The sequence below is a fragment of the Pan troglodytes genome, chromosome 4 (assembly GCF_028858775.2).
Source record: "Pan troglodytes isolate AG18354 chromosome 4, NHGRI_mPanTro3-v2.0_pri, whole genome shotgun sequence".
In the NCBI taxonomy this organism is placed as follows: domain Eukaryota; kingdom Metazoa; phylum Chordata; class Mammalia; order Primates; family Hominidae; genus Pan; species Pan troglodytes.
Genome location: NC_072402.2, coordinates 38,595,404 through 38,610,251, shown reverse-complemented (window position 1 = coordinate 38,610,251; position 14,848 = coordinate 38,595,404). Strand labels below are relative to the sequence as shown.

At 37.9% G+C, this 14,848-nt stretch overlaps 1 protein-coding gene across 8 annotated transcripts in view; it reads right to left on the bottom strand.

Moving 5' to 3' along the window:
* Positions 1 to 4,076: 4,076 nt before the first annotated feature.
* WDR41 (WD repeat domain 41) overlaps positions 4,077 to 14,848 on the bottom strand; it is a 177,747-nt gene continuing 166,975 nt past the window's right edge. For all 8 annotated transcript variants that reach the window (XM_054684288.2, XM_054684289.2, XM_054684287.2 and 5 more), the window contains 5 exons: positions 12,627 to 12,811; positions 10,051 to 10,172; positions 9,147 to 9,235; positions 8,064 to 8,197; positions 4,077 to 5,102 (listed from right to left, as the gene is read on the bottom strand). In XM_054684288.2, the coding sequence (XP_054540263.2) occupies positions 4,950 to 5,102; positions 8,064 to 8,197; positions 9,147 to 9,235; positions 10,051 to 10,172; positions 12,627 to 12,811 (683 nt within the window). In that variant the 3' untranslated portion in view covers positions 4,077 to 4,949. The remainder of the gene's footprint in view (positions 5,103 to 8,063; positions 8,198 to 9,146; positions 9,236 to 10,050; positions 10,173 to 12,626; positions 12,812 to 14,848) is intronic.

Here is a 14,848-nt window from a genome sequence, read left to right as displayed (position 1 = left end):
CAGCTGTTTTTATTTTACCTCTTTGGCCTAAAGTTTTCATAATTTCAAATTTGGGGTTTAGTGTCCTTTATTTCATGAGTCACACACTTTGTTTTCAGAGCACATTAAAATCAGGATGCCAGAATCCCATATTAAGGACCTAGCTAACTTGCCTAGGCTTCAGAAGCTTGCTTGAGGCAAGGACAATCTTTTTCTGATCATCTCACTTTCAGTTCTATTTGGTAAGTAACATTTATCAGGTGTCAGACATCTTCTATATGAAATATTTACAGCTTACTCCGTTTTATGTCAAATTTCTTGTTAACTTCAAACTTTTTATTAGTAATGTGCAAATGTTTAAAAATGCTTTAAGACAGCTTAGGTACTAAAGCGTCAACAATTTCTGCTCTTTACCAGTGTAATCTACGGTATAATCTTCTGGCCTGCGAACTAGTCTTTTCTTCCACATAGTCAACTTGTTAGAAATACAGGCTTTCAGATGATATGTGTATCAGATAGTTTATATTATATAAACTATTATAACTGCCTCTTACATGGAGTTGTTTACTTAAACGTCATGTGCTGAGGGGGGCCGTATTAGGAAAATGCAACACTCTCTAATAATTTCCGTGACTAGTAAGAGAAGGAAGCCAGTTATAAAACACTGCTGGACCAGAATGACCCTATAATTTCCTAAGATCATTCTTTATTTCTAATTTAAGATTTTTAAATTTACTTGCCCTCCATGTCAGGACTGGTTAGCATTCTGGGCAAAAAAAAACAAGCCTGTCAGTTCACTCAGAACCTACTCAGCTTTAGAGAGAGAAACAGAAGGGATGATCTTGTGCCCTTGTGCTATGTGAATATAGCCAGAGACTGAGGTAATAAATATATTTTAAAATAAAAATGACAAGGGATTTGTACACTGTAACACTATGTAGTGTTACTTCTGCTGTTGCAAGTATCTTAACTGTTGAAAGCTAAACTCAGGAAATGGAGAAAATGTACATAATATACATTGACCCATTATTTTATTCTAAATTGAAAGTCCAACTTTTAGCAGCAGTCTACCTGCAACTACTGAACACCATCAGGTTTGAGTCCCTACCAGAATCTCCCATCATACTGTTATCCCCCATCTCTGTGACCTTAGGGCATGCATGAAAACAAAAGCAATCTAGTCCCTAGGGTTGGAGACTGCCCTCTAGACAGTTTTTCAAGGCAGAAAATTAGAATACAAGTATACCTCATTTTATTGCATTCTGCTTCATTGTGCTTCAAAGATACTGCCTTTTCTACAAATTGAGGGCTTGTGGCCACCCTGCATAGAGCAAGTCTATCGGGGCATTTTCCCAACGTGGGCTCACTTTGTGTAAGTAAGTAAGTGTCACATTTTGGTAACTCTTAGAGTATTTCAAATGTTTTTATTCTTGTATCTGTCATGGTGGTCTGTGATCAGTGATCTTTGTTACTACTGTAATTGTTTTAGGGTACTGCAAACCATGCCCGTATAAGACAGTGAACTTAATTGATAAATCTTGTGTATATTCTAACTGTTCCACCAACTAGCGGTTTCCAATCTCTCCCTCTTCTTAGACCTCCCTATTCCCTGAGACACAACAATATCGAAATTAAGCCAATTAATAACCTACAGTAGCCTCTAAATGTGCAAGTAAAAGAGTCACATGTCTCTCATTTTAAATCAAAAGCTACAGATAATAAAGCTTAGTGAAGAAGGCATGTTGAAGGCCCAGGCAGGTGAAAGCCATGCCTCTTACACCAGTTAGCCAAGTTATGCAAAGGAAGAGTTCTTGAAAGTGTTAACTCCAGTGAACATGCAAACAAGACATGCAAACAAGAAAGTGAAACAGCCTTACTGCTGAGATGGAGAAAGTCTGAGTGGTCTATATAGATTAAACAAGCCACAACATTCCCTTAAGCCAAGGCCTAATTAATTCTTCAATTCTTTCTTTGAAGACTGAGAGGTGAGGATGCTACAGAAGAAAAGTTGGAAGCAAGCAGAGGTTGGTTCATGAAACTATCCCCATTAACGTCAGAGTGCAAGGGACAACAGCAGGAAGTTGTCCAGATGATCTAGCTAAGATCACTGAAGGCGACTACGCTAAACAACTGAGTTTGTGAAGATGAAATGGTCTTCTATTAGAAGAGATGTCATCTAGGACTTCATACCTGGGGAGAAGAAGTTCAATGCCAGCGAGTGTAGTTGGTGCCTTTAAGTTGAAGTCAGAGTTTATTTACCAGTCCAAAAATCTTAAGGCCCTTAAGAATTATGTTAAATCTACTCTGCCTATGCTCTAGAAGTGGAATAACAAAGCCTAGATGACAGCATATCTGTTTATAGCATGGTTTATTGAATATTTACGCCTATGGTTGAGACCTGCTCAAATTTCTTTCCAAATATTACTGCCCATTACAATGTTACCTGGTCACCTAAGAGTTCTGATGGAGATGTACAAGGAGGTTCATGTTGTCTTCATGCCAGCTACCACAACATCTATGCTGCAGTCCATGGGTCAAGGAGTCACTTTGACTTTTAAGTCTTATGTAAGAAATACATTTAATAAGGCTGTAGCTGCCCTAACTAGTGATTCCTCTGAAGAGTCTGGGCAAAGTCAATTGAAAACCTTCTGGGAAGCATTTAGCATTCTAGATGCCACTAAGAACATTCTGATTCATGGGAGGCGGTCAAAATTCCAACATTAAAAGGAGTCTGGAAGAAGTGGAGCCTGAAGATGTGAATGAATTGCTGTAATCTCATGATCAAACTTTAATAGATGAGAATGCTTAAGAATGTGTATAGAAAGTGGTTTCTGGAGATAGTCATTTCCACAGTGAAGATGCTGTAAACGTAGTTGAAATGACAACAAAGGATTTAGAATATTCTATAAACTTAGTTCATAAAGGAGCATCAGGATTTGAGATGACAGACTCTAAATTTTGAAAGAAGTTCTACTGTGGGTAAAATGCTATTAAATAGTATTACATGTTACAGAGATCTCATTTGTGAAAGGAAGTCAATTGATTTGGAAAACTTCATTGCCATCTTATTTTAAGGAACTGCCACAGCCACCCCAACCTTCAGTAACCACCTTAGTCAACAGCCAGCAGTATCAAGACCCTCCACCAGCAAAAAGATTATGACTCACTGAAGGCTCAGATGATGGTTAGCATTTTTTAGCAACAAAGTATTCTTAAGGTATGTACATTTTTTAGAAATTTAAGACCGTAGTATAAACACAAGTTTTATAGGCACTGGGAAACCAAAAACTAGATGTGACTCACTCTATTTGCAATAGTTGCTTTTTTGATGTGGTCTGAAACCTAACCTGTAGTATCTCTGAGGTACGCCTGTATAATGACCAGAAGGAATTTGCTGTGATACTTACGGTACCATTTGCTTCCAAAATTCATGTGATTTCTACCACTCCATTTGAATAGATTACTATCACAAAATACTAGCCTAGAACAGGCTAGGAAGTAAAACAGTTAAGTCTATGGCTCCCTTGTGTCATACAACTTCAGAAAACAACTTTACAAATGTATGGGCCAACGCAGAATTTCTAAAGGAAAAAGCACGTGAGTAATGGGAGAAAGTCTTCTGTAATTGAGGTAGCTTAAGTTTTAATATTTCTCCATAGAACTTTTCATGACTCAATGTTGTTTGGATTTAAAGTAGTCATATAAGCCTTTCTCATTCAGTCTTCAGTTCCTGTTTTTAGAGCTGCTTGGTGATACTGGGCACTACAGATTTAATTGCAAGGCCTTACCACACTGGGCCTCAGTTTCCTCATTTGTAACATTATGCCACTGGTCTACTCAGATGACCTTAACTCTTCCAGTCTTTGTAGGTAGTTGTGGAAGCAACTGTCAAAGCTAAAACTAGTAAAAGAACTTATGGAAAGCTAAAACTAGTAAAAGAACTTATGGAGATTCCCTTTAGGGTATATTTGTAGTATATTTGTATAATGAACAAATAAATCTGTAGGTTTTCTGTAAGAAGGGTCAGTCTGCTGACATCAGTCACGTTGCCCTTTCTTCATTAGTAGTTTAAGAATTTCAATCTTTAATGTGTAGACTACTTTGTAATATTTTTATTTTTTAGCACCAAAAGGAGAAAACATATTGTTACAAGGCTGGTTATAGTGTCTCAATGGACACTGCAAAGAACTACATAAAAGAAGTCTGTCTGAAGCAGTTCGTATTTGAGTCAGTGGTCAGATGGGGCAGTTGCGCTCAGCTGCAGTCCCTGACTCTGGAAACACTGTGCCTCTCAAATGATCTAGAGCTCATCCTTGGCGTACATGAGGGGCAGTTGTTGTTCTAGTACCCATTTAGCCCATGGCTCTTCAAGCCAATTCACACTGGGAAAAATACACCCTCACAAGATGCCTATCCATTTGAGTTCATACAGGTTTTAGTAGCTAGAACTAAAAAACATTTTTAAAATTATCTAAACAAATTGGTACCAAAAAAAAACTTGCCATACTTAAACAGTATATATGTTCCTTTTTTTGGCTGAGAGATTCAAGTTTGTGCTATATGGAACACTAACAGTTACTAAAGACTAGGAAAATTTGCAGGAGAAAGGCTATTAAACTTCACAATAATTCTAAAGGAAGCCAAATAATAAAACTTCTAATAAATGCCATAACTTAACTATTACCTCTATCTGTACCTTTCACAAGGGTCTAGGTTCAAAATAAGCTCAAAACACACACTCACCACTTCAAAGTCAAATGGAAAAACTTGTGGTATATTCTTTGGAGGATATACTAGGACCTGAGAAGCAACATGTTCCTGGTTGGTAGGTCCACAAAAAATTTAAACATGTAGAATTTTATGGACTGACAAAATTACCAATTTAAGTGATCAATATATTAATGGTTTTCAGAGTAGTACCCGATATTTGATGTTCAAGGTTCATGCATGTGTATTTTTAATTCCTTAAACTAGACAGCAAGGTATAAGTCACCATTCTCCTCTAATTTTTGAAATAATCTTAAACTGCGCAATCCAGATTCTCGCTCTCCATTTTTCCACAAAATAATGAGATGATCAGCGGAGCACGTCACTAGTCCATGATCTTCAAAGTATAGAAACATCTGTAAAGAAAATTAAAACTGATTATAGGGACCCCGAAAAGCAGAGAAGTGTCTAATACCACATTAACACATGTGCGTGTGAGATATGTGCCTTAAAGACTCCTTTGGATCTGGGTGTAGAACTTCATTTTTCAGTATTGGTAAGTCACATACAAATAATATCTAATATTTTAATCAGAATTTTGTTAATATTGTTCAACTACAGAATAGCTATTTTTGTAAAGTACATGAATTCTCATAGTTCTTCCAGATTTTTTCATAATCTGATTTTTCAAGTATTGGTTTTACTTAACCATTACTTATACTGTATAATGGCTATGGAAAAAATGTCTGAATTCTAAATTTCCCAAGATAAACACTGGCTTCAGCTCTCTATAAAAGTAGATATACTCAAGCCATAGGTATTAAGTGTCAGCACTAGGTTTATGGTCCCTACCCTCAAGAAGATTCTGAAAAGCAAATCATAATTGAAACAATAAAGGTACCAATGAGAGATTATGTAATCAGGTACTAAATAATGCAGTATAGACTATGACATGTCACAGAAATTCAGAAAAAGCTTCAAAGGGATAAAATGCCCCAAGTAAGGGGAAGGGGCTTGCCCAGTGAAGGAATAGGCTGGAAGCTAAGAGTAGGAAAACAGAGTGTTGACAAAAGGCAGCATGAATACTATGGGGTGAAGAGTTGTATCAGAAAAGTGAATCAATGAAAAGGATGAGGTCCTCGAAGGAAAGGGTGAAATAAAAGAGAAACAGGGCCGGGCGTGGTGGCTCACACCTGTAATCTCAGCACTTCGGGAGGCTGAGGTGGGTGGACTGCCTGAGGTCAGGAGTTTAAGACCAGCCTGGCCAAACATGGTGAAACCCTGTCTATACTAAAAATTAGCTGGGTATCTGTAATCCCAGCTACTCGGGAGGCCGAGGAAAGAGAATCGCTTGAACCCAGGAGGTAGAGGTTGCAGTGAGTGGAGATTGCGCCATTGTACTCCAGCCTGGGCAACAAGAGCAAAACTCCCTCTCGGGAAAAAAAACAAGAGTTTTCTCTGAAATGACATATACATTTCTGAAGACCACAGGATAAGACTCAGCTGAGGATGCAGGAGTGAAGGGAGGAAACATGGGAGCAGAATTCCTTCGGAAACTGGAAAACACAAAATTCAGTACACAGGTAGAGGGGTTGCGCCAGTAGAGCAAGGATGAAAATAGAAATGAGGACCAGCCTGGCCAACATGGTGACACCCCATCTCTACTAAAAGTACAAAAATTAGCTGGGCGTGGTGGCGGGCACCTGTAATTCCAGCTATTTGGGAGACTGAGGCAGGAGAATTGCTTAAACCTGGGAGGCAGAGAGTACAGTGACCCAAGACTGCACTCCAGCCTGGGCAACAGAGTGAGATGCTGTCTCAAAGAAAAAAAAAAGAAATGAGGAAATTCAGGTGACACTGCAAAGATAGCCTAGATTTTATCAACGAAGCTGGAGATGCTTTTTAAAAGTGTTCAGGTCTCAACACTTTCACTCAGGAAAATTCCTAAGAAGCTGACACTGTTTTATAGAATGAGAAATGTGCCACATTCAAACACATTTTGAATGTGTTTTACATGGGGTTTTCCCTACCATCTAAAAACCTTTTTAATGAGTTCCTACTATTTAAAAAATAAAGTCCAAACTCCTCAGCCTTATATTCAAGGACATCCATAATCTGACCCCAAACCACGTTCCCAGGCTTTATCCCCTACTAGTGTCTGTTCACAGGAACCCAGCGCTCCGGCCTAGCCAAGGTGCTCCTTGCCACCACGTAAATGCTATCTTTGCCCTTCTGTCTACCACAGTCCATGCTCACCTCCCAACCATAAACACAAAGTTAAAAACTGAGCTACTTGTTAGAGGAAAGCAAAGATAACTATGACACTGTACCCAACATCAAGGAGCTTATGATGACAAGGCTATATACTCATCCTACTAAACTTCAAGGTTCAGCTCAAGTGTCAAGTCCTATATCCTCTAACCATTTACAAGATTCAGCAAGAAATGTTTCTTCTGAGTCACTGCTGCTTACTTGGGTCCATCCAATGCAGCCTAGGGTAACAGCCTATTAGGTCTATACCCCTTCTCTCCACTCAAGGGTAAGATCCATGAGGGCAAGGACTGTATTCATCTCTCTCTGTAAACTCCAGCAGCCAGTGTTTAGCACAGTGCCTGAAATACAGGAAATGCTCACTAACAAGGATGCTGCCGCTGCTCCTCCTAAGCATGAATGCCCTTTCAAATGAAAAGAAATTTTTTGTTCTTTGGCTATGAAACAAGGAAGAACAATTTAAGAAATTCCTTAGGGCCCTGATTACACTGTTATTAGTTCTCACAGCTAATCTGTTACCTCAACTGATCTTATTCCTTCACTACAGGCAATGATGCCTGCAGCAAATATTAATGTATCTGGATTTCTACATGTTAAAAGCTTACGCATTTCATAATTTTCAACTAAAACTTTCATATTTGCACAATGAAAATCAAGGCATAGGTTTCATTAAAGCTAACAATTATCCTTCAAAGGCAGGAGAAACAGGACTCTGTTCATGAATTTGATAAAGGCCCCTGGAATTCGATTCTGTTAAGGCTTTAACTGTATACACATATAACCACAACCCTTCATGCATCCTCTGTTGACTGTTGTCATATAGTCATTATTCACACTGCCCTTACTGTCAGCTATCTCCAGCTCCTAAATAATGGTGATTAAGACCATTCTTAAAAGCAATGCATTCCTTGTTTCCTCAAATCATATATCCGGAAAGGGAGACCCTAACTGCACATACTATAGCCTATCCCATTCCATGTTCAGATCTGACAAACACCTACAGATATAAGAAAAAGTATATGCCTTTATGAGATCAACTGAAAGAAAAGAGCAATGAAATGCAAAAGCAGGAGTTGCTTGGACATTCTGTGCCTAAAAAGCAATACCTCCACAGATGATGAGTGTCCAATCAAATCTCCAATAAGCTCCAGTGAACATGAGGTAGCATTTTCTTGCTGCTTTTTAACAGGTTGGCTGGCTTGTTTGTTGACTCTTCCAAATCCCCACATGTTAAAAAAACCTAGAAAAAGAATCATTTCCAAAATTACTGTGCTCTATACTTACATACTTACAATAACATGAGATCAGAAAAACAAAATTTAAATGTGAAGAGGTTCCAGACTTATTTTAGTCAAGGGCTAAGTGGACAATACCTGAGCACCGTGCTAGGGTTTTGTGAATATGTTATTTCATCTTTCTTAGCTAACCAGGTCTGTTCTTCATCTCTTTTTATTGCCCCTAGTCACCCATTGGTGCAGGTATATTAACAAAAAGACACTTGGAATAAAACAGGACAGAAACAAAGCTTGAATGGCAGTGTCTAACTGTCAAGGGAAAAAAGGGCAAAACTCAGATCAACAAACAAGGCATAGGGGAAAAGCTGTATGTGTATGTGCAAAAGCAACACCCCAGGATTTCAGGAAGTCAAAAGGACCAGAAACAACTAGGTACCAGCATCTGATTTCTTGTGCAAAGGTTGGTAACTAATTTATTCAACCCTTCAGAGTTTTGTTTTTCAAACTAAACACCTGGAAGTCAAGAGCTCATAAAATTATGATATAAGCACACAAGGAAAAGTATGTTTTCCCATAAATTAAGTTCAACATCAAGGGTAAAGAACACTTTGATTTGACATCTGACGGTACAAATTTTGTGTATCAGTCAGAATTATAGACAATATAAATGAATACTTCATTAGGCCATTTGGTCATTCAGATTACCAGAAAGTAAGTTTTCCCTCAAAACAAGAAAATCTCTATCTTACTTGAAATGAAGTGGCAGTTCTACATTAGGGCAGTATTAAGCTGTAAATCCTAGATCTCAATTACCATATGCTTTCTATAAACATCTGATGCCTATTTGGAGCATTTCTATATTATTTCAGTGGTTTCACATAATTGTCCTTCTCCTGCCTTTCACGTGAGAAAAAAGGAGAGAAAAAGACTACCTTTTTGAGAGAAGACACACACCTGTTGGTACAGGCTCAGCTGCAAGCTGCTGTTTTTCTCTTAACTCCCAAATGCGTACACTGCCATCTTCTGAGCATGAGATTAACTGCCTGTCAGAACAGAAAATCAGTAATACAAAAAGAGCGCACCACTGAGGGCCAATGCTAAATTTGCAGTGAAAGAAATCAGTGGAGCCCTCAACTGCTTTTATTCAGCTCTTAGCAGGAACTGACAAAAATCACAATTTAGCATGACATTACAACGCAAACTAAAAGCACCCTTTAGGAAAGCCACATGTTACTCGTTACATTAGCTCAAATGCTATAAATTGATTCTCTCCATTTAAAAAAATGCACTTGGGAAAACAGTGTGAATTACACTTCACAATGTCCTAAGCAGCCCCCTTCCCTCCTCTTGCTACCTCTCTTCTCTGGGTGCTTCACTATAAAAATATCCTGCATAGAAAATAATGATAGTCCCTGTCCATATGTTCGTCCCTAGAAGCTCAGCAGCAAATCTACCCTGACAGGAAACCACTCACTTAGTAGCCTCACACAACAAGGAGACCAGCAACCATTTGATTCTGGCCATAAACAAAAAGAAGGTAGGTTTATGAGAAATATAAAAATTGGTACACTGTAAGTGGCCCCAAAGTCGTTTATGTTGTTAAATACCAAATTTTAAATCATCTCTTCTTAACAATGAAATTCAATGTAATTCATTTGCACCTTGCTTCTTGTAAATTCTGTAATATACTGCCACATACCCTTCTGTTAGAGACAGCCCTCAGGCATTCTCCATTTCCAAAAGAACACAGCAGGTCAAGCCATGAAGCCAGGTAACTTGGCCACTTGAGAAATTACACTGGTAGCCCTGGGAACTGTGACTTGCTTTCATCTATTGCAGAACAGATGGGAACTTGTACCTGTTTGGAAGTCTGGCAATGTGCAGGACATTGGAGTCATGTGCAGTTTTCTGGCAGGCAATCACACGCTTCATTTGAAGGCTATACACGTATAAACCCCTTCCAACTGCAGCAAATACATTCTAGGGGAAGAAGTTCAGAAATGGGCATAAAACTAGCACTCACCCTTCCTAGTGTAATGGATTTCCAGCCCTCATGTGACATCAGAAAGCCACCATTACCTTTCCCATTCCTAGCCTTTAGCCCAAATTACAGTACTAATCTCTGAAACCCCAAAATGTCAAAGCACTAAAGAAAGCTCTGAGCATTTAGAAGGTAGGACACAACCACTAATGCAGAGAAAGGTAGGTCTGTATAGTATATCCCTTAGCGCCACTTCTTCCTCACTGAAATATATCTAGAGAAAAGCTATAGCTAGCAGCCTGGCCCTGCAGTGGAAGCTGTTGAGGGATAACCTGAGTTTTCATTTAAATAACACTATATCCTTGGGAAAATTACCTAGCTTCTTCTGCCTGAAAAATGCAAGCAAAATTACTTGCATTCCACATCTTAAGCAATCAGGAGACCTACAAGTGATACAAAAAAGCACGGCTACAGTGGCATTATCATCATGCAATCCTCTGAAGATTTCAAAAAAACATTTTTCCAAATGTACTATTAGAAATAAATACCTTTTTACTAAAACAACTTTAATCTTTTGAAAGCATTTTCACCAATACTTATCTCACTTCAGCCTCACAACATCTTGTTAAGAAAGGCAAGCATCATTGCCATTTTCCAGATAAGGAATTTAAAATTAAAGAGATTAAAGTCACACAAGAAATGAAACATGGAGTCAATATTAGAATCAAGGTCATGTTACTCCAGTCCCTTGCTCGTTCCTCACGTGACTCACATGCAGTAGTAGCCTTTGAAATTTTTGCAAGCACCTGTCCTAGAATCATTCATTCTTACTCAATAGATATCCCCATGAGGCAGACCTTTCAAATATCCCTACATATTGCCTTCTTGTTCTCACCAGAGATTCTGGGCTTTCCAAAACCTTTCTCACACAGCCTCCAAGACTACAAACTCAACTCAGACCTATAGTAACTGAACCAAAGCATGCCCCCAAGGCTTGCTGGAATCTTAAATCTGGAATGATCCCCTTGACTCTCAGGATTAGTACTCTGCAATCAGCAATGCAGCCGAGGCCCAATGCCAGGGCATTAATGAACACTGCTAGCCAATGTACTAAAATGGAAAGCCCTGTGGATTGTATTCAATGCCAAAATCCCCCGAAACTCATTCTATAGACCAGGAAATCTGGGCACAGTTTAAGTAATTTATCCAAGGTCAGGAAGAAAATTATAAACACAACTAGAGAATTCATGAGCTTTGGAGGCAGCATTTACTCAATGGAGATGCTATCCCCGCTATCAATAACTAACGGTCCCTTATAGAAGGAAAGAACTCACAACAAAAGAAGAAAAATTAGGGAAAACTATACAATGCTTTATCAAGCATATATAGTAGAAAATAAACATCAATTTAAAAATTTAAGATTAAAATACAAAACTTTTAAATATTAATTTTCACAAAAGTGAGAAAAAACATGTAACATTTAAAATAGGTAATTTGTAGGGCTACAACTCTTAGTGATCTAGTCTCTATCTTTTCTGAAACCATACTGTCTTTATCGGGTATATTTAACTTTTTTCAAAATAAAGTTGGGATACAAAGAAACAATCTTTGAATATGTTAGTGTTTCTAAGTCCTGTTCCTATCCTAATCTTTTGTTTTGTTTTTAAAGAGTGGTACAAAGAAAAATGGATCATATTCTCCCCCCACTACATAACACTACTACTGAAATTTTTAATAAAAATAACGTGCATGCTGTTAGAAAAATTAAACAGTATAGAAAGTCATAAAATAGAGAAAAGCCTCCCCAACTCCTTCTCCTCGAAGGGTACAACTCATAAACATTTCTTGTGATTACATTTAGAAAAGTTAATTGCCCTTTAAAAACATTTTCTGAGCCCCTGATGCTAAGAGATTTGTTTTTTCAGATCAGAGATAAGATTCAGTAGTCCATTGGTACTAATCTCTCACAGCAAAACAGATCTAAAGTGCTTCAAGAGCATCACTCCCAAGTCCTTTAAGATGGAATCCAACAATTCTCACTCAATTTATCTTGCCCCAAGATGCCAGCAGACTGAGAAACACTCCTAAAATTTTTAATTTTCTTTGCCTCACTAGGAAATGTGTCAGATCTTCAAAAGAACTCTTTTTCACAGTGTTTCTTAAAACAATTTTAAGCATTAACCTCAAATCCAATGGGATTATTTAATCCAACCCAAAATTTCAATAATTTTTAAATCTGTGGCCATTTAATCATTTCCTTGCCTCGAGATTAGAAGCAAAGATTAAAATGCTTAACACAAATCATCCAATTTTAGAAAAAGACCATTTTAAAGCACAACCTGAAACCATGAATGATACCTTTTTTATGTCCAACATGGGATTAAATTTTTAAAATCAGAAATTGGGTTATATATGTCAAAGGCAAGTTTATAGATAGTGTATAGATTTTTTACCTCTTCATCACATGTGAAATGATGAATAGAAATGTCATTTGATTTTTGACAGAGTTTTATTTCTTGTTGGGTGTCCAGTTGTGGAGATGGGTCCCAGAAGTTGCGTTCATAGGCCTGCATGGTCCAGTCCAGGGCATCCCAGATGATCAGCTCTCCGATGTGGGAGCCGGTGACAAAACTCAAATCTAGGCAAAGTTCACATATGCCTCATTATCGATCATTTTATCTATGTAAAGATATAACTGAATGGAATGTCTAGTAGTAATGCCCTATAAAACCACAGTAATTAGAACAGTGAGGTACCTAGGCAAGCCAACAGAAAGATTAATGTAACAGAATAAGAAGGCCAGAAATAGACTCGAATTATCTTAGTAATTTAGTATGTAATAATGATTGCATTTCATTTCAGTAAAGAAATACCTCATGCTGGAATATCTGGTTACATTTAAGGGGAATAAAAGTAAAAGAACCTTATCTTGTACCATACACCAAAATAAGTTTCAAATAGATTAAAACATGAAAGTTAGTTAAAGGATGGAAGAAGATAAAGGTGAATACTTTTAGGAATGTGGAGTGGTAAAGGGCTCTAACGGAAGCAGAGTGGGGTGCCAGGGGAAGAGATCCTAGTAAATAGCTGCTTGGCAAAACAAAAACAAGGACCGGGCGAGGTAATCCCAGCACTTTGGGAAGCCGAGGCAGGTGGATCACCTGAGGTCAGGAGTTCGAGACCAGCCTGACCAATATGGTGAAACCCCATCTCTACTAAAAATACAAAAATTAGCCGGGCATGGTGGTGTGCACCTTAGTCCCAGCTACTCGGGAGGTTGAGACAGGAGAACTGCTTGAACCTGGGACGCAGAGGTCGCAGTGAGCTGAGATCGCGCCACTGCACTCCAGCCTGGGCAATAGAGCGAGACTCAGTCTAAAACACACACACACACACACACACACACACGCACGCACACACAAATACACTTAAATGACAAAAAGCTGGGAAAAATTTGCAACTTGGATGACAAAACAGGTTTATTATACTTGATACATAAGGAGTTCTTGGAAATTATTAAGAACAAGATAAATACAGCAGAAAAAAAAATGGGAAAAGGACCTGAAAAGGCAAAACAAATACAAATGGTCAGTAAACGTGAAAAGATGTTCAACTCCTTTAATAATCAAAGAAATCTAAAAACAAGGAGATACCATTTATTGACTTGTGAATCAGGAAATATAAAACAGGAAAATACCCAACACAGTACTGGCAAAAGCATAAGAAATCAGCACATTCCTGTATTGCCTAATGCCCTACTATACATTGGTATTTTTTTCAAAGATTAATTTGCTAATATGTATCAAAACCTTGAAAAATGTAAATCTCGATCCAACAATTCCACTTCTAGGAATTTATCCTGAAGGAAATACATAAATGTACAAGGTTGTTACATACATATATGTACAAATACACAATCTTAAAAATCTGAAGATAACTACACATCGAATTGAGAATTGAATAAGACATCAACAAAATGAAATAGTAATGCTGTTATTAAAAATTAAGTTATAAACGTATGCTTAACAATATAAACTTAGATATGGAAATATATTTATGACATATTGTTACAAAACAGTAAACCGTATTAATACACATGTACACACATACATAGGCCCAGAAAATCACCTAGAAAGATGTGGACTGGTGTTTAATACTGGATAGTGGAAAGATTTTAATATTAACTTTTATATTTTTAATGTTTTTCACTATTTTCATATTTTTCTACTATGATTATGTGTAACTTTTACAAGTTTTTAAAACCTTTTAAAAAAGCCGGGTGCGGTGGCTCACACCTGTAATCCCAGCACTTTGGGAGGCCGAGGCAGGTGGATCACGAGGTCTGGAGATTGAGACCATCCTGGCTAAAATGGTGAAACCCTGTCTCCACTAAAAATACAAAAAATTAGGTGGGCGTGGTGGTGGGCGCCTGTAGTCCCAGCTACTCGGGAGGCTGAGGCAGGAGAATGACGTGAACCCGGGAGGCGGAGCTTGCAGTAAGCCGAGATCGCGCCACTGCCCTCCAGCCCGGGCGACAGAGCGAGACTCTGTCTCCAAAAAAAAAAAAAAAAAAAAAGGATTTTTTTTCCATTTTACATATTATTTATTTTACACACTATATATTTAATAGAAAATGTACAACTGCTAGTCTTATTTCAAATAAATGTAATTTATT